This window comes from Mus pahari, chromosome X (assembly GCF_900095145.1).
Source record: "Mus pahari chromosome X, PAHARI_EIJ_v1.1, whole genome shotgun sequence".
NCBI classification, from domain to species: Eukaryota; Metazoa; Chordata; class Mammalia; order Rodentia; family Muridae; genus Mus; species Mus pahari.
Window position 1 is genome coordinate 3846650 of NC_034613.1, and position 24178 is coordinate 3870827.

The 24178-nt window shown below is 40.8% G+C and overlaps 1 protein-coding gene across 1 annotated transcript in view; it reads left to right on the forward strand.

Moving 5' to 3' along the window:
- The window catches only part of Tspan7 (tetraspanin 7), a 104849-nt gene extending 85582 nt beyond the window's left edge, over positions 1-19267 (forward strand). Inside the window, exons 2-8 of the mRNA XM_021187870.1 lie at positions 2078-2266; positions 4906-4980; positions 6784-6879; positions 8219-8374; positions 12808-12891; positions 17950-18025; positions 18288-19267. Coding sequence (XP_021043529.1) covers positions 2078-2266; positions 4906-4980; positions 6784-6879; positions 8219-8374; positions 12808-12891; positions 17950-18018 — 669 coding nt within the window. The 3' untranslated portion in view covers positions 18019-18025; positions 18288-19267. The remainder of the gene's footprint in view (positions 1-2077; positions 2267-4905; positions 4981-6783; positions 6880-8218; positions 8375-12807; positions 12892-17949; positions 18026-18287) is intronic.
- The last annotated feature ends 4911 nt before the right edge of the window (positions 19268-24178 follow it).

Below are 24178 nucleotides of genomic sequence, written 5' to 3' on the forward strand. Positions count from 1 at the left end.
GTGTGCAGTGCCACATGTCAACTGTCATATGTATCATACCTAGGCCCTGTTCTTGCTGTTGAACATCTTAGAATGGAATTCTTTGTAGCTAGTTTAAGGGTAGAAAGTTGATGATGAGCATCTTATTTTACCAATATGGTCTGTTTTCACCCCTGGTAACATGAGACTTGATTCTAGTGGGTAAAGATACTGTTAGAGTTCTATTTGGCAGAATATGGCAAAGGAAACTGTTCCGAGAATTGCTTTTTTACAAATGACCACCAGGTGTCAGCAGAGGATGTGAAACTTTGGGCAACATCTGCATTATTGGATTTAATTTACTGAAACCATTCATTCCCATCCACAGGAAGCCTCTGCTGGGCCCCTTCTCACAATTAGCATCAAATACTTTCTCCTCAAATCTGCATCATTTCTTCACTCTTTTCTCATCTAACACTTAAGTCTGGCATGCACAGTGATCGTTCTACAAAATAAGCTATTGGGGCAAGACAGGGGAGTTACCATTACAAATTTCCTATGTGTTTTACTAAAGTTCATAAAGAGATTAATTATGCAATTTTAAGGCTGCCTTATGCCTATGCCTTTTCCTTCAAAAAGCAATTTATCGTGTGTGTGCTTGTATATGAGCACGTGTGTGTGTGTGCATGTATGTGCATGTGTGTGTGTGTATGAGTGTGTGTGTGTGTGTGTGTGTGTGTTGCTGTTTCCCTCTAGCTTCTCATCTTGCCTCTTCATTTGGATAGACTGAGCAGAAGTCTGAAGTCTTTAGTACAGAGCATTGAGCTGGGGGCTGGGATAGCTCTAGAACTAGGGAAGAACTTAATCCTCACTTCCAAAAGGTAGCAATTTGAAAACGGTTACTTTTGAATATGTCATCAAATTCTAAGTGAATCAAAGGATATATAGCAACTGTGGCATCACCAGCCACAGTTGCCAAGGCCTGGGATCTTCAGGGAATGGAGAGTAAGGTCTAATACATAGCCCTGAACCCACTACCTTAGGTAAGGGGCTGATAAATGCACAGGGCTGGGGTTTAGACATGTTATAAAGATTTCAATTGGAATGATTGATGATATTTGACAAATAGCATTACAAACAATACCAAGAGATGTTCAGACTCTTCTGTTGCTTTACAATGAATAAGGTATTATAAGGTGGCACATCAATGGGGATTCAAAAGTGTCTAGAATATTTTCTTTATAGAGATTTTGATGATAACGGGCAAGAAGAATTTCATTGTTCTTAAAGTGTTGTAAAAGATGGCCATAAAACCTATTCTACCCTCACATGCCATTGATGAAAGGAACCAGCATTCTTTCTGGAGTCATGCCTAGCTCAGTGTTGGACAGACACACATTGGAGGAATCTCTCTCCAAAATGTCTTATTGTGTTCTTTAAGCCGCTTTAAAAAAAAAATGTCCTTTATTGACTTGATTTCCAATTAATATAAAAACTACGTATAGGATATATATAAGGGGAAAATATAATTTGCATACTATCAATATGCATTTACTGTGTGACAGTTTTAGCTAATGATCTCTGGCATTTCTTGCTATTGAGGAAAAGCCTTCAGCAAATACACCTTGCTTGTGGAAGCTTGAATCTTAAAGTATGGCCACATTGCTCTGTGTCTGTGATGCTTTGAATGAAAATGGCCCCCACAAGCCCATATATTTGAATGCTAAATGTGTCCATCCTCTGTTGGTGAACCTGTGTGAGAAGGATTAGGAGGTGTGGCCTTGTTGGAGGAGGTGTGTCCTTGGGAGTAGGCTTTGAGGTTTCAAAATCCCATGCTATTCCCAATTAGTTAGTTCTCCCTCTTTGCCTCTACAATTCCCAATTAATTAGTTCTACCTCTTTGGGTGTAGGCTCTCAGCATCTGCTATAGTACTGTACCTGCTTCCATGTTCCCCACCCTGGTGGACTTATACTCCCTCTGGAACTGCAAGCCCCCAATAAACTTTTTTGTTATAAGTTGCCTTGGCCGTGGTCTCTCTTCACAGCAATCGAGGAGGAACTAAGACAATGTCTTTTGGCAATAGCTTCATGTTTCATGTTCTTTTCTCTCCTTTTGCAGATCACTGGGGTGATCCTGTTGGCTGTTGGAGTCTGGGGAAAGCTGACTTTGGGAACCTATATCTCCCTTATTGCTGAAAACTCCACAAATGCTCCCTATGTGCTCATTGGAACCGGCACCACCATTGTGGTTTTTGGCCTCTTTGGATGCTTTGCTACGTGCCGTGGTAGTCCATGGATGCTGAAACTGGTGAGTACATCTCAGCATGATGTGATGTGCTTTCTTGGTTATTTTTATAAAACAATAAATTCATGCAGCAGTTAAGTAGCCCTTCTTGAAGCCACAGACACACACACACAAAACCTTTAATATTCATTGATTTTAATTTTACACTAGACTCTTAACTAATCCAGCCTTTAAACCTCCCAGTGGGAAAAACTACCCCAAACACAGCCTGGCACAGTAAACAGAGTCCCAGCTTCCTGAGGTAAATTGGCAAAGCACTAGCCATTGATTCCAATGAACGATTAATGTCTTCTTGGCAAGATGCCTTATGCCAGTCTCAGACTGGCTTAGAAATCCCCTGTGGGATGTGATGTGCAGCTTCGGTGGGCAAGGGATCATCATGAACATGAGCAGCCTTCCATGTCCAAGATCCCACTGGAGTAGACCTCTTTCTCCTTGGATTTTGTCATGCAAGGAGGTGTGTGCGTGCTTTTCTCTCCATTTGTACTGTCTGGCCCTGTGCTGTGGGAGTTGAACTAAGCCAGAAGCTCTCGCTCAAAGGGCTGATGCAATGGCAATTAGCTTCCAGGGCCACAGCAGAGGCCTATGTCTAATAGTGCACACAGAGCAATAATACATCCCTAAAGGTAAGGGCAGGCTGCTGAAAGATCCTTACTGTGGTTTTAACTACCATTAGAATCTTATGGTACTCCTTTAGCTTTAACCTTAATAACTGAAAAAAAAAATCATCAACAGTAACAATTTATCCTATAGGGAGGCCCAAAGAAGATGTCTGAGCACAGAGTTAAATGTCCATCTTCCCACTTGCCTTCTGATAGTTATCTTTCCACATAACTTTCTGGTGGATTGTAGGGTTGGTAAGAGCTTCTCCACAGAGTAGTGCGTGCTTCTGATCATATTTTCAATGAACTATACAGAGAAATTATGTAAATTTCATAGAATTACCCCATACTTAATATTTTACTGGTTGGGTGCTTATACAGAATTTCATCAATATTTAGAGAAATGGACATTTTAACCCAGTGCTTGCTTCTTTTAGCATATGTGTCAGTAAGAATTGTTTATGATCCCACACAAATGTATATACTTATAAGTTATATGTATCTATTATAGCTAAGCTATACAGTATTGTGTAGTCCAACCACAGCATCATTTAGGGTCCTTGCAAACATTCGAGATGGTTCTATTTTGAGACATGAAGAAGAAGGTTATAATATATATGACATGTTGGTAAGGAGTTAATTCCTCTTCCTTTTTTCTGTTTTTCAAAGTCAGAAAAATAGCAAAGCCTTCATAACTCATAAGTGCCATGTAATGTCCTTGAACTCAGATATTTGCATGCATGTGTACAGAAAGACAGTGACAGAGACACAGAGCCTTTCGAATTGAGAAGTGAAGGTAGAATGGGATGAAAAACACAGGATGATTGTTAGCAGTCTCAGGCAATTGCTTTGTTAGAGGTTATAAATTCTGTCCAGCCCAGGGGCAACTATCGCCACACGAACTGGTTGAGAGGATCACGTTCAGAGATAGCCAGCAAAGTGAAGAAGCACATCATGCTATATAAACCCTGGCCTTTGACACGAGATGAGAGGCTGCACTTCCTAGTAAAATGAGTTTGTAGTCATTTACTATGAGATGTGGCTTTAAAAAAAAATAGGGAAGTTTGCCCAATGCACAGCTCCTCATCCCAGCCATACTCATACATATGAAGGACGAATGTATATACATGTGCTTGGGCCCTTATGCTTTCTAAAGCAGAACCACTACTGGCAGGTAAAAATTGGAAGTAGGAAGACCTGTGGCTGGGAGCAAAGAAGTTTTTCTGACAATTGCAACAGTTATGAAATAGAACAGTCAAGGCTGGGGCGGCAGCTCAGTGGGGTAGTACTAAAGGCCTTGGGTTCTATGCCTGGCAGTAAAAAGAGGGTAAAAAGAAGATTCAATTTTCAGGATCTAGCTCACTGTAAAGAAGATGGTTGCAAAGCCTCCTAGACAAGGCAGAACAATGTCCTGTGAGAACTCCAGAGCGAATTTTTTTTCTAGTATTTTTATTTCTCAAGTATTTTCATACTGAAAGTAAAACAACACTTTGGAGCACATGACCCTTTCATATTTTTCCTGATTGATCTGAGATGATGGACACATTATCAGTTGAGGTCTCCTCAGCATCCATACCCCCAAGATGTTTGTACATCTTAAAATGACAGTTTTCTATATTGATACTCCTATGAAGTTCTAACTACATTTCTGAATTTGCTCTGGTAATAATAAGGACTTGTCTAATTGGCTCTAGCAGAAAGATGCTCACTCTAAAGAAGCGCTCTCAGCTATGTGTCTGTCTGTCTGTCTATCTGTCTCTCTTCTCCCTCTCTTTTTCCCTCTCTATCCTTGTGTCTGTGTCTGTGTGTGGGGCTATGTATACATGAGCATAGGTGCCCAACATGGCCAGAGGCAATGGATGCCCTTGGAGATAGAATAACGGGCATTTGTGAGCCATCTGATGTTGGTGGCAAGCACTGAACTTGGGATCTCTACAAGAGCAGCCCCGTGCGCTGAACTCTTGAGCCATCTCCCCAGCCCTGAAAAGCCCTCCCCCTAATCCTGCCTTGTGACTTTATCCTCGTTCACTTCGTTTGTAGTATGCCATGTTCCTGTCCCTGGTGTTCCTGGCTGAGCTTGTTGCTGGCATTTCTGGATTTGTGTTTCGTCATGAGGTGAGTATGCTCAGGGTGGAAAGACTCAAGAGTCTGTGGAAAGAGACGTTTTGGAAACGAATGGCTTGTGTAAAGGGTGCATGCAGGCTAGACAGGAGCTTCCCCAAACTTTTACACCCTTCAGGGTTGACCCTCACTTGAGTTTTCTCTGTAGCTCGTTCATAAAATGACTTCTAATACGGATTAGATACTTCTTTGAAAGTAGCTTTTTTTCCCACAAAGCATTGCATGCTATTATAAGATTTCTGACACTAGAGGCAAGCTGAGCTAATTGTCTTGCTTGTAAATCCATTCTTACAAAGAACAGGGAAGCTGTTATAGATTGGTGTGTGGTGATGGAACCAGAAGACCATAGACAGTGAATGCACTGAGGGGGTTGGCTGTGGCTCTTGAGTGCCCAGCAGCACATCCCAGGCTCTGTTTTTATCCTGCTGAGCTATCTTCTCTGGGAGCTTGGCTTATGGATGATCCATTCCTTTCCCCATTGCCCTGATTTTGCCCTTGATTATAGGTAGCATTCAAAATGCCAAAGCTAACTTCCAGAACCTGTTGCTCATGGATGCTGCCTCTAGGTAGACTGCCCATTCTTACAGTGAACTGGAGCGAAATGGGGTGAAGTGGGTGGTGGCCTCAACAGCCCTGCTAGAGGGCATCAGTGTAAGTGTGAAAACCCAAAGTCCTCTTCTCCCTTTCATTATATTCATTAGGGATTGCAGTCTCACCCTGATTACAAAATAAAGGTTGACTTTGATCAAGTTGTGAAATTCACTGGATAACAGTAAGCCACATTGATACCATGTACTTGGACCGATGTTGTAAAGAAGCCTGGATTGCCTTTAGGACAGCCACAGTCTTGTTTCTTAAGCCTGTGTCCTCGGGGTAACACAAGCCTATTCTATATATAACACCCCACCCCGAGAATTTAAGAGCAAAGTGAGGTACAGAGTTGGCTATGGCAGCCACTTTGGCTTGTAGCTGTCCGATGGACATTACTTTCAGAATTTAGTCAGGAATATCCCTGCTTGGAAGAGTTACCATATTTAGCTTGGAGCTTGCCACCAGATAATTATTGCCACTTTCTGTTCTCCTAATTCCAAGGCATTGCATCAATCAGGCCTTAGTTTTACCATAAGCTGCATGGCCTAGTTGTATACCTAACACCTCACTTACCCCAGATTTCAAAGGGATGGAACTTGAAAATGAGCCCAAGGGCAAATATGTACACTGACAAGGAGAAAGGGTTTCATTAACTTTTTACTAACAAGAAAACCCTTGTCCTTTAGCCTCTTTCATTTTGGCCTCAGTAATTACAGTTAAGTGAAAGATGGCTTTTGTTCCACTTCTGCATGGTGGGGAAAAAGGTCACTTTGGGGCCAATACCTTAATCTTCACATCGCGCTGGTGTCTGGCCTGTTACCATTCTGTCTGCATAAGTCAAAGAATGGTCTAGAAAGGAAGTTTACCATGAATCAACTAAAAGAAAAATAACTAGAAAATTCATGCCTGATGATTGACCAGTTGGTCACCTTTATAGCACTTTTAAAACCTACCTAGCCACTTCAGTGAGTCATCTGACAGGACTGGTGCCCTCTAAATTGGTGGTTAAAACCAACTTTGTCTTTAAATTCCTCAGCTAGTTAAACCTTTGGTGAATTTTCTGAGCTCCTTTGTCTCAAAGAATAGGCTTTCCCTGCCTAGTCAATTGAGAAAATTTCAGAAGAGATGAGGCCGGGAGACTGAGAGGAACCTGAGTCAGATTAGGACACAATGGACTGTATATACATCCCCCTTTATCTTCTGTAGATCAAGGACACCTTCCTGAGGACTTACACGGATGCCATGCAGAACTACAATGGCAATGATGAGAGGAGCCGGGCCGTGGACCATGTGCAGCGCAGCGTAAGTTTCAGAGAGAGATGGGTGTGGAGCCTGCATGTACAGTTCTGGACTTAACCCTCTAAGCTTAGTGGGTAGGTGGGGTAGGCCAGTTGCATATAATGTTGATTCTCATTCTTGAGTGCTTGGTCCAGTTCTGTTTTCAAGAGTTGGGTCCAAGCATTTGCCCAGGCTTTGATTTTCTAGGAAGTTAGCATCAAGAAGGCACATGCTCCAGTGTGTCTTGTATTGGTAAGAGTGCTGAACCTGTCAACAATACTCCATTTGTCCTTAAAAGCTGAACCATTGAAAAGGAGGTAGGTAGTGGGTATGTGTTGATCTAGTAACAGCTGATTCCTGAAGGTTGGCTATCTAGAATTGATGACTCCAGGCTAAACAGAGAAGTCAGATGAGCAGCATCTACTTGGGGTAGTGTACTAAAGGTGGAAATGGACCAAAAACAAACTAATAATCTGTCAGGTATAGTCTGCAAAGGGGAGTATGATGTAATTATATTTAAACTTCATACAATTTTAGAAATTAAAACCGTAATATTTTCCATTTTATTTTGATGACATTTCAGACTTTTTGGAAACTCAAAAACTATACACTCAGGTATTACCAACCAGTAACATTTTTGTCTCATTTGCTTTCATATTCTCTATGTGAGATATCAGAAAACTATTTTATAAAGGGGATAAATAGAAAATATTTTAGGCTATGGGGAGGGTCATATACTCTGTGTCACCATCAACTGTGCCGCCATAGCACAAAAAGAGCCATGGACAGTGCATAAACAAATGGCATGACCAGTTCTCAAAACACCTTTATAAAACCTGGCAGGTGGTAGGCTGTAGTTTACCAATGCCAGCTTTCCATTCCACATAGAAATTATTTTCTCTAAGCTATTTATTTACTTATTATTGTAGGTCCAGTGGAGAACTTTTCGAAACCATTAATTGCCTATCAGTACTCTGGGTGTAATTACCATGTGCATCTGCATGTTTAGTAGCATGATTACATGACTGTGATACTTAGCAAGGTCAGAGACATATTACTCTACTTGTGGAAGTAAGACAGTGTAATGTGGCCTCAACTTGCTTCTCAGAGTTCAAATGGGCACCAAAGACGCTTGATAGTAGAGCTTAAGTTGATTTTTCCACACCAAAGGTATATGCTACATTGGGAGCCTGGCTCATGTACAACCCTGACTGTCCTCCTGTATCTGCCTTCTGAGTGCTAGGATTAAAGGGGTGTGCCACCCCTACCCAGCTTGATGTTCTTCTCATAGAAGCTTCAGAGCAGGGAGTGAGGAGGTCCCAGCATCTGCTCAAGCACTCTTGGATTCTTTTCTTGTTAACAGCTGAGCTGCTGTGGCGTGCAGAACTACACCAACTGGAGCAGCAGCCCCTACTTCCTGGATCATGGCATCCCCCCCAGTTGCTGCATGAACGAAACTGATTGCAATCCCCTGGACCTGCACAACCTGACTGTGGCCGCCACCAAAGTTAACCAGAAGGTACCTCTTCCTCCTAGCCCTAATAAGCCAGGCAGGCGGGGTGTGTTTGGGAGGATTTTATTACTTTTGTGAAATTAAAACAAATAGATTAGAAAATGTAGTCTCAGAGGGAGTTGAGCTTCTTCCTTTGTGGTGTTTGCTCGCCTAGGAGAAACCCTTGAGGCTGCTCACTTCTGAAGGAGGAAGCTCTGCCTCCAATTGGTCTCTTGTGGCTCTCCCACAGCAAGCCTCCACCAGGCACAGATATGTAGGTTTAGCAAATGGTTCCTGTTAACCCTGATGCTTGTGTCAGACAGAGCGTGTTTTCTTTTTCTTCTTATTTTTCTTTTTCTTTCTGGGCGCCTTTCTTCTACTTAATATACCATCGAAACATAAAATTATTCACAGCTGGGTGCCAGTCTTTGGCAGGAGGAAGGGAGTAGAGTTGACAGACAGCATCTGCTTCTGCCTTTATTTTAGGGAGTTCACTGGTATAGGAAAAGAAATGAACAACTCCAATTCAACTCACTGTCAACATCCGGATTCCCAAAAAGAGAACAGGAAAACAAAGCAAAACAACAACAACAACAAAATGATGGTAGAAGGAGATATAGACATCAGTTCATAGGGAGAAAAGGAGAATAAACTTCCAGTAGTCAGAGAGAAGGGAAAGCAATCCTGCATTACACTTTACAGAAAATACAATGAAGACATTTTACAGCTGTGTGCTACAGCTGTGCATGGAGGCTATCAACATTCTTAAACATTTAAAGAAATGCCCTATATAAACTATGATTTGAGAAACAAAGGAAGAGAATATGCTATTGACTTTGTCTTTAGCTCTCTAGACATGGGGCAAATTTTATTCTTTTACCAAGGAAGCATTCTATTCTAGTCTATTCTTCCAATATCTCCCCAGTTCTGTGTTATAATGGGCCATGTACTGAATAATTCATAGAGAGATGATAGCCATTCTCTCAAGATTAGAATACTATAAGGTCATTTCTGTATTTTACCCATTTTATATTTGGATCTGTAACAGTGAGTGTTTTGGTTCATGTGGCTGATAAAGCAGCAGCCATCCAATTTTAGTTAAAAAAAAAACAACTTTTTTCACATAAACATTCTCTTTTAGGAAATTTAAGAACCCAGAAATCTAAATTCAGAGACTAGAGACAGTTTAAATTCTGAACCAGGCATTTGTTGATTGGAGGATCTTGTTGAAGTTACTTAACCTTTATCAGGATTTTTTCTCATTTGTGAAAAATAGATAATAGTAGTTCTTGATCTTTAGAATTAATATGAGGGGGGCTAGAGAGATGGCTCAGTGGTTAAGAGCACTGACCGCTCTTCCTAAATGTTCAATTCACAGCACCCACATGATGGCTCACAATCATCTGTAATGATATCAGATTCTCTCTTCTGTGTGTATGTGAAGACAGATTGCACATATACATAAAATAAATTAACTAAAAAATTAATATGAGGAATGAATGAAATAAATTATCTAAAACATAATGTCAGGCACAGACCACAGACACTATGAGTATTAACTGTGATGCCAAGCAGTGGTGGCACACACCTTTAATCCCAGCACTTGAGAGGCAGAGGCAGGTAGATCTCTGGGTTCGAGGCCAGCCTGGTCTACAGAGTGAGTTCCAGGACAGCCAGGGATACACAGAGAAACTCTGTCTCAAAAAAAAAAAATAATAATAATAATAATAATAATAATAATAATGACAAAAACCTGTGATGCAAATACGACCTCAGCAGTGTTCCTAGAAATGATGCAGCACATCCTTATAGGGAATAGCTTCTGTTTGGGGGCCAGAGAGATGGCTCAGGGGTGAAGAGAGCTTGTTCTTCTGGTGCAGAACAGGAATTCAGATCCCAATGCTGAGGCTGTTAAGCTCATAATTGCCTCTACCTCCAGCTCCAGGGAATCTGGCACCCTCTTAAGGACTCCACAGGAACATTTGAATACCCACAGATAAGCAATACACACACACACGCACGCGCGTGCACACACACATTCATGTGTTGTGATCATTTGGTGTTTTGAACCCTACCCTGTGAAAGATGAAGTTTGGCTTTTACTCAGTAACCTGGGGAACCTACATTATACAGCTTTGGACTGGAGAGTAGGCAGGAGGAAGTGAGAACCCTTACACAGGGGATTGATTGCTTGGTTTGGGGCACAGGATTTATTTTTCTTTTTGTGGTGAGAAGATGAAGTGCCTGCAGGTTCGTTTAGCTGATTGCACTGGCTGAGCCCTTACCCTAGGAATGTCTTGCCCAGTTTCTAAGAACAGAGGAAGAAGTACTGGTCCTGGTTGGCAGCTACAGATGCCTTTGGAACCTTTCTGGTACTTGTCTTCTCCTCCAAATAGTTAAAGGCTGCCACTTGCAGACACGTTTCCATTGGTGACTGTTGATTTAGACACACCAAGAGGGTGAGGAAGTTAACCACTCTGCTTCTCAGTGTGTCCTAGGAGACCTAGCAGGTCTCTAGATTTATCTCATGCTTGACAACCAGACTTTCATGTTAGGAAATTGAGAGAGATGGTTGTGGGTAGATAAGATCATGCTTTAGTGCACAACTTTAAGGTGATTGCAAATATGACCCATAGTTGTAGTACCAAAGCAATTCTTGTAAATGTAGAGATGTGTGGGCACGTGGAGAGTAGGCTGTAGGGCTGAATGATGAATAATAGAGAAAATAAATTCAGGGGTGGAAAACATGTTTTAAATCATCCTCATCTCTTTTTGGTTCACTCTATTACTGGTGGGATGTATTCGTTTCATTTCTTATTTTTAGTAAATCTAGCTAACTCTTCTTTACAGAAGAATATTTACATTTTTCAAGCTTTAATGGACATATGAAATACCTGGAGAGCTTGTTAAAGTGCATTCAAATTCACCCAAAAAAATTTAAAAAGGACATGGCAGGTGCTGGTTCCTCAAGTCTCGGGTAGAACCTCCAGTTTGGCCTTTCTCCAAAGTTTTGTGTTGCTCGTTCAAGAAGAACACACTGGGTTCCATGGAGAACTGTTTCTGCCACAGCTGAACAGGCCATTACTTGTGTTTGTGTTTTCTCCTCCTGGTTGACATGAGTATATCAAAAATAAAGTTACTCTAAAAAAATGTCCAAAACTGGCACTGAGATGTGGCTCGGCGATAGAGGGCTTCCCTAGTGCGTGTGAAGCCCTGTATTCCAGGCCTCTCATGGGAGAAACACAGCAAAACTCCTCCTAAAACAGTAGCACTCATACTTATAGAAACACATACTTGGTTTGAGTGCAGAATTAAAGTCACAATGAGGGTGAGCAAAAAACTCTGTGCCAACTACTTCACTGTTGCTTCTCTCTGTTGGGATTCTCAGGCTTGTGTTTTTATATGCTGGGTCAATGTAATGCTGAAGATTTGAAGCTCATTCTTCCACCTGGCCATCACTATGGGGGAAAGGGCTGGGATGATGGCCAGCTTAGAGAAGCACCATTCGGGAAAATGTTTGAGTAACTGCTTATCTTCCTGCCTATTGAAGCCTTCCTAACCCACGTGTTGCTCTCCTGCTACCTGTTAGGGAAGTACTATAATGTATCATATCCTTAGTAAAAGTGAGACCAGCAGGCTTCTACTGGAAAGAATCAAATCATACAAGTCCCCCATGAGCCAGCGTGCACTTACCTTCATATTTACATCAGATAGGAAGGAATATGGCTTGTAAATCGCATTGAAGCCATGTTACAGAACTGCTCAAAGTTCATCTTCTCTCTATAAAGGTACTGTGAAGATGAAGATGATCTAGAGCCAAGAATATTAGTAGAATTTTCACACACTATGAACTTTGTTAAACAAAATAGGAATTTAAAAATGAAAGACAGTGAGAGCAGTTGTTGTGGTTGTTCAGATGTTATTATGACTTAGAGTGACTATCCAGATAAACAAGGACTACTTTGATTCTGTCCTGTAAATGTCTTCTTTTTTGCATAATTTTTATATTCAAGTGAGAGTCCTTCACTGGAAAAGACCGTGTATTCTTTGCTGAATAAGTCAACTCAGAAATAGGTTGATTTGGTTAGTTTCATGTAAATGTACATTTAAACACACACACACACACACATGCATGCACATACTCACACTTCTGGTTCTACCATTTGATCTAAAAGTAAGGGATTTACTAGTAACAGTTAGCCTTTCTTTGTCTTATGGGGGATACAAAAGAAATAGGTGTTTCCTTCCTGGACTAGGTTGATAAAATATAGTCTACCTCCACAACATGTTAATTTTAATGTTGACATATATTAATTATAATATTAGGGAAATATATATTAATTATAATATTAGGAAAAGTGTCCTGTGTGGTTTCATTGTACTATCCTCTATACTTTTTTTGTATGTTTGAATTCTTTGGTTTGATGGATGGTTTGACTTACCGATATTTTGTTTTTTAGGGCTGTTATGATCTGGTGACCAGTTTTATGGAGACTAACATGGGGATCATTGCTGGAGTGGCGTTTGGAATTGCGTTCTCCCAGGTATTCAAATGATTATGCCTAGTCTCGGCTCGCCCAGCCTCCCACCCTGGTGCGCCTCCCTGGCCTCCAGTTTCCATCCTATCTTTCTGTGCTCTGGGGAAGTTTGATAGATGAGGTCAAGGATTCTTGCTCGTTAGGCCTTAGGTCATCTGTTTATTGATTTGTCTTTTTCAACTGAAATGAAGTTTTTCTGCCAAGGGAATATCAGTTACAGTTTAACTAATGACTACCTCCAGTAAAGCACAGGTCAGATGGGGGGGGGGGGCAGAAGAAGGTGCTGCCTTTATTGGGACTTAAGCAACTCTAAACATCAACTGACTTGTCTAGATGTGAGGAGGCTCTTTCCTGGTTGATCTCTCTCTCCCTCTCCCTCTCCCTCTCCCTCTCGCTCCCTCCCTCCCTCTGTTCTTTCTTAGTTTCTTTGGATTATGCATGATATTAACAGTCTCCATCCTGTGAACATTACTTTAGTCTTTAGATTTGAATATTCCATTTCTGAAGAGGAAACTTAATTATTTGTTTATTCAACTGTCCATCTCTTCATCTCTATTCACCTTTTACAAACCATTGGGAGATGTAATTAGACCAATTAAGTAAGCTAAAGGTATTAACGGATATAACACATTTAAACTAAATCTAAAATTTAGCCTGTCTATCGCCAGTAAAGTAATGTTTTACAGGCTTCTTGATCTGTGGAGCAAATGGTATATCCTTGTTATAATAGTCTACAAGTGTAAGAACTGACATGTATACTTAGTAGCTTAATAAAAATTTTAGGTTTAACTTAGGTTTTTTTTTCAGACTAACAGATCATTTTTCATAGAAAGTCCAGTTGGTATGTCAGTAATGGCTCCAAAGTTCCAATTTCTATAGAGGCCATCTCAAAGTCTAACTCTCTCCCTCCCCATCTGTTGCTCTGCCCTGCAATGCAAATGCAGTTTTGCTGTGCTCTAACTTGTTTCTGAAATGTTTTCATTGAAATATGAACTTCAAAGAAAAGTGACTAAATTATAACTTTGTAGTTTAGTAGGTTATTGCTTATGTGGCCCTTGCTTAGACCAGGGCATAGATTCTTAACTTGATAGTGTGTGTCTCTGTCAAGCAGGATTTAGTATTAAAGATGGTGAAATGCTTTTCTTCCATGTAATTATCAAAACTTGTGTGACATGGCATCTCCCAAGAGCATGTGAGGTCAGTCACTATAAGCATCTCTTGTGTTGCTGTTTTAAAATTCTCCTTAAACAGACTTCATTGCTTTCTCCCTCATGGGCTGAATTAACACCACACACACACACACACACACACACACACACACACACACGGGCTGAATTAACACACCACACACACACACACACACACAGAGAGAGAGAGAGAGAGAGAGAGAGAGAGAGAGAGAGAGAGAGAGAGAGAGAGAGAGAGAGAGAGAGAGAGAGAAACCCTAATCGGGTCACAAGCAGTGCAATTAACTCAGTCTCCAGAGACATTTGAAAGGCAGTTACTGCCCTGAACTTTCTCCCAATTGCTTCAACACTTCAGTAATAATACTTAGCAACATCTCTGTAATGGCCTAGGGACAATTCTGAGGATCCCACACCTTGTGACTAATGCAAATGTATAGGATACACACAACAGCCTTGAGTGCACAGTTTCTTCAACACAGTCTGTTAAAAACAGAAATATGGGAGCATAGTTGATACTTGGGTATGTGCGCGCGTGTACAAACACACACACACACACACACACACACACACACACACATGTGCACACCCACCTCTGAAGGCTTCCCTAGAGAAATAAAGTGTCACATTGCTGATATAATAATGAGGAGGATACCTCAGCGATGTTCATCTGATAGATGAAGTTTCTCATCTAAGAATATGCCTAGGTGCCTATGTAGTCATGGGTATGTGAAAGGGTAGGAAGAGCTTGAGGGTTGGTTGGTTGGTTGGTTATTTTTTGTTTTGTTTTGTTTTACAAAATTCATTCAGATATTGTAGAGCCCAACCTCTCGGATGCTGGTTGATGCGAATGAAAGTGGTCTGTCATGGCTTTCCTAGAATGTAGCAGGCTCTACTGAATGAAGGCTATCCTCCCTGCTTCTCTCTCTTCCTCCCTCTCGGTGTCCCTTTCTCCCTTCCACTTTTCTTCATCTACTTTCCATCTTCTTGCCCTCTCCCCACACCTATTGTGTCACATTGTAAAGGCAGTATAAAGGTGCAAGGCAAACTATGCTGAGTCCAGTTTTCTTTATTGACTCATAAGCACCATGGCCCATAGGTAATTTGGCTTAGAGCCCTTGTTTGAATCTGGCGTCCCCTAGCGCTCCTGTTGTCTTTGTCCTCTCAAAGACAAAGAAGTTGAGTGTGCGTTGACTGGATACTTTCTTTCCTTTGCTTCACTGTTTATCACAGACTCTCTGGAACTCCCTGTAGAAACTCAATTTGAGTTGGCTAAACTCAATTTGAGGCGTTCCCGCTACCTGAGCCACCATACCTGTTTCACCCTATGATTTTGATAGTTACCATCTTCAAGAGGGAACATGGGCAGGAACAGAGGAGAGGATAAGGATGGGATGGGTGGGAAAGAGCTAGGGGAAGTTGCTAGATGTGCATTCCTTATTCTCTATCTTTCCATCTCTCCTTCTCTCCCTTATCTCCCTCTTCCTCTTTCTTTATTAGGAAAGAGGTTAAGTCTCTTAATTCAAAGACAAAAGGTATTTACCAAGAAATAGATTAAGAATCTGATGATGGGATGATTTCTTCTGTGCCAGTAATGCTTTAGTAGAACCTTAAAGGGGCCTGTTTCCCTTTTCTCCGTACAGGGCAGAGTAAGTTAGAGTTGTTCTCAGATACGAAAGTGGCTGCAACATAAATCTTTGGAAGGATTACCTGCATAGTTTGGGAAAGATCGTTGAACCTATTAAACCCATTTTCTTTCTTTTTTTTTTTTCTTTTTGGTTTTTTCGAGACAGGGTTTCTCTGTATAGTCCTGGCTGTCCTGGAACTCAGAACTTTGTAGACCAGGCTGGCCTCGAACTCAGAAATCCACCTGCCTCTGCCTCCCAAGTGCTGGGATTAAAGGCTTGTGCCACCATGCCCAGCTAAACCCATTTTCTTATCTGGAAAGCTGAAATTAAAATATTACAAAGAGTTGTAGTAAAAACAGTCGACATTTTATTTTATCAGAGTTTGTTATATACATTCAATGCCTATTTATTTATTTATTTATTAGTAAAATATAATTTTCCACATTGTGACATATAATCTAGAATTGTTGATTTTTCAAAATAACAGTCTCTTAGAATGGGACATGCTGTAAATGTAAAAGTTCTTGCACACCTAGAGGAATTTAGGTTCTCGGTTGACAATATAATCTGTACATTACAGCCATGATTACCTACTCCGCAGCTAAGTGTATGACAATGTGTATTTTGTGGCATGGAATGACAGAGGCCACAAGGTAATGAGTGCTTTATACCTGACAGGGGTTATTGTTCGCACTTTTTTTTTTTTAAGATAAGAAGTGGGGATTGGAGCCTGCAAGGTGAGTAAAGAGGTAGGTGAGCACAGTGCAGGCGTTCCTGAGCAACAGAGCAGACACCAATGGCCCCAAGGCTCTCATGGATTACGTGAGGGTGATGAGGTAGACTAGCAAAGTGATTCTTACCTCTGCATGGCTTGTGGACATACCACTTGCTGAATTGTACCTCAGTGGCTGGTTCATAGGTAGGTGGTGGGACCTGAAAACACTCATTTCTGATAAAAATCACAGGTGATGGTGGCGCTAGTGTCCTGCACCAGACTATCTTGAGAGGTCCCTACTACCTATAAGACAACAAAACATAGCCAGTTTCTTTTTATTTTTTAAGATTGATTGATTGATTGATTTCATCAATGTAAATACACTGTTGCTATCTTCAGACACACCAGAAGAGGGCATCGGATCCCCATTACAGATGGTTGAGAGTCACCATGTGGTTGCTGGGAATTGAACTCAGGACCTCTAGAAGAGAAATCTGTGCTTTAAACCTCTGAGCCATCTCTCCAGCACACCATAGCCAGTTTCTTAAAGGCACCATTAGCCAAAAAAAGTAGTCTCTGAACTCAAGTTTACCTCTCCAAAGATGCTGATTCTCTGGGTTTATAAAACTATCGGTTATTAACGAATGAAGAAAGATGCGACTGAGGGTGTCTTGACACTGTCAGAATCATTTCTCATCAGGTTCACCTGTGCCACAGGCTAAAGAAGGCACAAAGAAGGTTAGGAACCAGGATGCTCTATGGAAGTGGTGGGACAAACTGGGAGGAGTTTTTGTGTGGCCTCTGAAAAAACTGGAAGTGGTCTCTGAATATATGTGGGCCTGCTTAGGCCTGTGATAGCTACATGATTGAAAGACAGAATTTAAAACTCTGCCTTCCTAGTCTCATTTCCCCACCCACCTCTTATAAGTGACGACTTTGTTATCTTACTGGCAAATGGACCGAGTCAAGAATAATGTCTCTATTCTTGTCTCAAGGAAACAACCACTATTCTGTCAGCCAAGTATAACCAGAGTATCATACTGTGTTGAAAAATCTGCCAAATATATCTAGCCTTCCAAATAATTCAAAGTGTATTAGCCTTTCAGTTAATATCATACCAATTTCATGTCATTTAATTATTTCTTGCATTAATCTCATAGCATGATCATATTTTAATACATGTTGATATCAGAAGCTGTTCTGAATTGTCCAGAGTGAGCTACTTCTGAACCTTGTAGCCAATTTCAGAACTTCCTCTTGGTCCCATACCAGTACTTAGACTAGCTCAAACTTTGATCCCATAATTCAAATCTGGTTTGTTCGTCAGTCCTGACCTTTGCCCTTTCCAAATAAGAAAACCTCTACTTATTAAAAGTCATGTCTGGATATTCCCGTGTATCAGGACAACTCTTTGTGTTGGTAGGTAGATGCAGTTGTTATGTACCAAAGCGTAATTTCGAGTATTTCTAGAGTTGAAAGCAGGGGATAGCTTTGTGATGTGAGATTCTTTTTTTATACTTGTTCTTCTTGATCACAGTTGATTGGCATGCTGCTGGCTTGCTGTCTGTCCCGGTTCATCACTGCCAATCAGTATGAGATGGTGTAAAGAGAAGGTGAGTGGGAGTGGGGAGGGTTAGAGCTGGGAATGTTCCCCTTTAGTGCCCATACTCCCCTTAAAGTGGGCAGGAAGAGTGCCAAGCCACTGAACTGCCTGGTGGTGTTGTCCACTTGCAGAAACCTCCTATCTGTATGTTGGGGAAGAGGTGGAGTGGATGCCATTGGGAAAAGTGGGAACACTTGCTCTTCACCTTACACCTTTTGGGGCAGGCTGTTAGCAATGGTGAATCCCTCACATGTCTTCTCTTTCTCTTGTAGTCTTTCAAGAACTTTGGAATAAGAGGCCTGTTTTTAAAAAGGAACTGCCGCAATCTCTGAAAGACTTCCAAAGAACGTTAGAGCACAGTACATACTATCCCTGCCCTGCTCCCACCCCCAGCTCCCCGCAAGCCCTCCCCCTACGTGCAACTGACACTCCTACCCAGTCAAAGCTCTGCCTTTCAGCCCACGTCATATGTAGTGTCCATCTTGTGAAGCCCTGTTGTGCCCCACAGTGTAGCCAGGCCCCCTGCAGCTAGTCATAGTGAAGCCCACCCTAAGGCCCTGTGAGTGCCAGCTCCCTCACATGTACTTGGTCCAACTCTAGGTGACTGGTTATCACATCCTCACTGGCCCCTGTGGCCCTGCATGTAGTAGGGAAGGCTTCAGTCAGCCCCTCACTGTGGTCCAAGAATGCCACACACCTTTCCATAGATATGCAGATGGTAATTATCTTTTCTCTTGGCTTAATCTGATTTGGTTTGGTTTTTCCCTTTCCTGAGATTTTTTTCCTACCTTCTTCAGGCTGTCTGTCTAGCACGTGAGAGGAGACACATTGGGAGGGCTTCGTGAGGAGAAAACAGCATGTGGCGGGCATGGCAGAAAGTGCTGTTAAGCATTAGCTGGGCTCCTTGTTCATTGTTCCAAGAGATGGGTGTGGAGAGACCGTTTAGTGTAGGATCCTCTCAAATGACGCCTGTGTAATCCTGTTACAGGTTGTGTTGTTACTTCCCTGATTTGCCCCCAACTACTTACTATTATTTCACTTTTGTTTTCCTATATTTTTTTCTTGCATTGACATTATAGACTTTGAGGACCTCATCAGATCAATTTAAAAGTGAGTGTGGAAGGGAAACGAAAGTCAACATATTTTTAAAAGATCTTAAAAATAATGCCTCTGTCTAGCATGCCAACAAGAATGCATTGATATTGTGAACATTTGTGATACATGTATTAATAAATAGAGCAATTAAAATGGCTATGTTGTGGTTCTCTTCTTTGATTGCGATGACAATCTCTGAATGAGCACATGTTCCCTTCTATCCTGCTCCCCAGGGCTTGGCAGACAGCCCCATCTTCTATATGGACACAGCTGTCCCCATGTATTCCCACCTAACTAAAACGCGGGACAATTGTTTTCTTTTTTTTATTATTTCGTTATTTCAGAAACTTGAATAACTTATCATGAACAAGATAGACTGTTGGCTGCAGAGTTAGAGCCTTCATAGTATTCTGTGCCTCTGAAATTCATGAAAGAAATCCAAAGGTATCAGCAGATTTAATTTTAAAACGAGATGAGTATCTTATTTCTTTCATCGTTTCTATGGTTATATAGTCTTCTCTCTTTCCTTTTTTCTCTGGTTCAGGTTGAGTATAAATGATCTAAAGAACAACTCAATGGCCCAGTGTCCTAGTCTGTATTAACGTATGAGATGCTTACATTTAATGGAAATGTCATTTTTAACAATAGGTATAGAAGGATGGATTATCTACAGTCATTGTTTTATCAGCAATTCCTACTGGCATGCGCCACCACAACCTGCACCAATCATTGCTTTTTGATAAGCTGTCAAAAAGAGAAATAGCAGTAAAAGCATAAATTGATCAGTTACGAAAGCAGTAGATGTGAAAGGGCCCTTTCTTTGTAGAACAGCGTGGAATTAGGGCAGCAGGGACTTTCCAGGGACGTGCATTAATGAGTCTGAACTCTACACACAGTAAAGCATACAAGATGTGCAAAATAACATTCCCAAAGCATTCAGATGTCCCCTCTCCAGAAGGTCAGTTTCTTAGAAAAGCACAGAGAGTTGTTTTGGGAAACATAGATCACTCAAAACTATTTCAATATTTAATTTTTAAGTTTAAGTTTATTTTTAAGTCTGCACTACATACTTTTAATGTGAAACATTTGGGCTCAGATTGGCTTTACTTCAAAACCTTAAAGTATTTGCATTTTAATTCTGCCTAACTTTTTTTTTTATTTTCTTTATTTACATTTCAAATGCTATCCCGAAAGTTCCCTATCCCCCCCCCCCNCCCCTGCTCCCCTACCCACCCACTCCCACTACTTGGCCTAGGCCTTCCCTTGTGCTGGGTCATATAAAGTTTGCAAGACCAAGGGGCCTCTCTTCCCAGTGATGGCCGATTAGGCCATCTTCTGCTACATATGCAGCTAGAGACTCGAGCTCAGGGGGTACTGGTTAGTTCATATTGTTGTTGCGCCTACAGCGTTGCAGCCCCCTACAACTCCTTGGGTACTTTCTCTAGCTCCTCCTTTGGGGGCCCTGTATTCCATCCAATAGCTGACTGTGAGCATCCACTTCTGTGTTTGCCAGGCACTAGCATAGCCTCACAAGAGGCCGTTATATCAGGGTCCCTTCATCTGCCTATCTTTTATACAATGTACATTTCTCCCTTGAAGTAAAATTTAAAAAGACACAACTTTAAATACCTTCCTTAAATCTTCACAACTAAAACAGTGAACAAATTGCTGAATGTCCATCTCAGCCTTGTACATAGTAGAAGCCAGTAGAGAAAATAGTCTGATGCTTCCTCTTCACTGTTAGCAACCGTACCCACAGCCTCGCCTAGGAGCAGCTGCCATTCTGCAGTCCTATTATCAAGGATGGCTCCTGTCTAGTCTTCCTACCAATAGGTGTGTGGACGTGGACTGTTTCAAGTGCATTGCCTCGTCCTCATTTCCCTGTAGGAGTCCACACTATGAATATGGTACCATCTGTCTGCTTTAGTATTGCTGTGCACTGACAGTGTTTTCAGGTTTGGGATAATATGAATGGAACTAGAATGAACACTATTAGGACATCCTTTTATGGCCATAATCACATGCACAGAATTACTTGAGAATAATATGTGCTCCAAGTTAGAAGGCACTGCTTAACATTTTCCCCCCAAATTGATGTACTAATGTATAATCCCACCAGCAGTACAAAGAGCTGTCTAGCTGTGTGTCCTCACTAGCACGTACTATTCTCAATGTTTTATTTTATCCATTCAGTAGATGTACCATGGAGTCTTATTTTCTTCTTCTCCATGTGGCTAACAGTATTGAATACTTATTTTCCTTCCATTAGCCATTTTAATATCTCCTTGATAGGTGTTTGGGTATTTTTGCATTGTCTGTGATTCAGTCATCTTTATTGATTTATAGTCATTCTTTATATATTTATTCTATATACAGATCCTCTCTTGGATTCATGTGTGAGAAATCTGTTCTTTCTTGGGACTACTTATCAAAAAACAGCGAGTTCTTGACGATAATTCTCAATAGAAGTTAAGCAGTAATGTGCATAGTCCCAAAAAGCTGGTATTTCTTCTTAGCGAGAACAGTACATTAGTCTACAATGCTGATTGACTTTAGATGTAACTTTGCCTTTTATTTGTTGTGTGCATATTCTGATGAAATTAGGTTTTTTTCCCTTGATGCACAAAGATTTGACTCTGGCAGGAAGATATAATTTCTATTTGTTGAGGTCTACTGTGCACCCTAATGGGTATAATGTTTGTTTCACATGTACCAAACAGTACATATACTCTATGATTGTTGGATGCAAGGTGAAAGCATGCCTGTAACTGCCTCCAAATAGTAAATTTTATAAATCTTAACATAGTCCATGTTCTTATGAAGGGTTCATCTGTTTAATCCATTGCTGTGACTGTATATTAAAAGTCCTCACTAAGGTTGTGGGATATGCAAGTTTAATGTCTCCTTGGTGAGATGGCTTCCTTTTACCACTGACAATGGCTTCTCTCTCATGTTCACTTTATTTGAAATTACAGTTGTTCTCTTCCCTTTCTTTTAGCTAGTATTTGTCAAAAGAATTGTTCTTTATCCCTCTATTTTTAGGTTTTTTTTTTCCTGTGCAGTTCAGATGTGCTTCCCACGTGGTAGCATATGAGCACCTATTTAGGTCAGTCTGAGGTAGCCTTAACTAACAGCTGAGTCGGGTTGTGTGCTATTGTTACTGACACAGTTGACTTTATTTCTACCATGTTACTTTTTTCTAACATCGTCTCTTTTTCTTTCTCTCCTCTTGAATTGTGGTGTCAATTTCTTTCTTGACAACCTATGCATTACATTTATAGTGTAAATTCATTTACACTTCCGTGGCTAACATTCATTCTTAGCATGCATATTTGAAATTTAAAGCTAATTAGAATCCCTAGCTTCTTCCCAAGCAATGCCAAGATGGTGGAGGGTTTGGATTCCAATCACCTGTCACAGGCATGGTTCTCTTGCCTGACATTTTTTTTTCTACAGTCATCCCAAATTAACCCTATTAGTGGCTTTATAGTTTAAATTTCCCTACATGAGTCTCAGTCTCATCTTCTTTGTTTATTGTGTCTATCCTTTGGGGGCTCAGGGGTGTGTCTGTGATGAATGACATTAAGAGTTCTTGCTCCTCCTGGAGTTTGGTTCCCAGCATCCAGGTCAGGCAGCTAATAGGCAACCTTAATTCCAATTCCAGGAGATCTCATGTCCTCTCCTGGCCTCTTCAAGCGATTATAAAGTGAAGGGCTAGGGCATAGTCTTAGTGTTAAGTGCACATACTGGTCTTAAAGAGGACCAGAGTTTTATTCCTAGGACCCCCATTAATCAGCTTACAACCAGCAATAACTCCAGCTCTGGGGATCCAGTGCTCTTTACTTCATACACACACACACACACACACACACACACACACACACACACCAGCGGTGTACACATGATTAGAAATTTTATTCTGGTTTGGTTTCACCTTTTGATGCTTAGAACAAAGAAGGGCTGAGTCCAAAACAATGACCTGCTTTAGGTTTTATTTATCAGTTCTTGTTGAATAATTCAACAGATTTGTATCCAGCTTGTAAGGTTCTGCTTCTATAGGGAGTCCCATCTTTCTTCGGGTTGTCTTGTTGCCAGGACATATTAGCTACATTCTTTTCAATGTGTCACAGTCTGCTTTCTGATTTCCCCGATTGTTTGTAGTTTCACTGACATTTTTAATAACCTTGTTGAGGACAAAGACAGTCTAACAATGCTTTTATATTCCTACATTGACACACAGAACTTAGCACTTTTGGGGGTTCTCAGATTCCTTTCTGAACAATGAATGAATGTACTCCAAAGCTTTAGCTGTGTGTCAGAAGCTTAAGTTCTCTTGTAAGGATCTATGTATGTGTATATATATATATATATATATATATATATATATATATATATATATATATATATAGCGTTTCAGTTCTTCCTCAAGTCTTATTTGTGTGGCATTAACTCTAGAATTCTGTAGTATTTGTGTTTGTGCCATGTCCCCTTTCCTACTTAAGGAGCGATATTGTTTCTCCTGGCTATGTCATAGTTTTTCACATTGCCTTCACAATAAAGAGCTACATGTCTTGAGCAATATTGCTGTGAACCAATCTGGAATTTTATGTAGACTTACAGTATATCCCTGGATTCTACTTTTTAGATTTTGTTTCTTGAGTGAAGAAATATGGTAGGTTTTGCCCACTAACAGAACCTGATATGTGTAATATTGGCTAATGGACAAAAAGAAGTGGATCAAAAAATTGACAAATGAACTCCTCATGCAGGGGCTCTCTGTAGAGAAATAGATAACATATGCACAGAAGTTGTAATATATATATATTAATTTTAAAAAGATTATTTGAAAATGCCCAGAATTTAGACTGTGGTACATGTAAAGAAAGAATAGTGCATGTACTTTCCAGCAATATTGATAAATTGCTGTATGTATGTAGTGCAGATAGTGAAAGCTAGTAGACTTTCTGCTAGAATAATTCAGAATTGCACAGTTGACTGTAAAAAGTCTAATACAATGCCATGTATGAGTAAAACTGCATTCATTATTGCTTTATATCAGCACACTGTA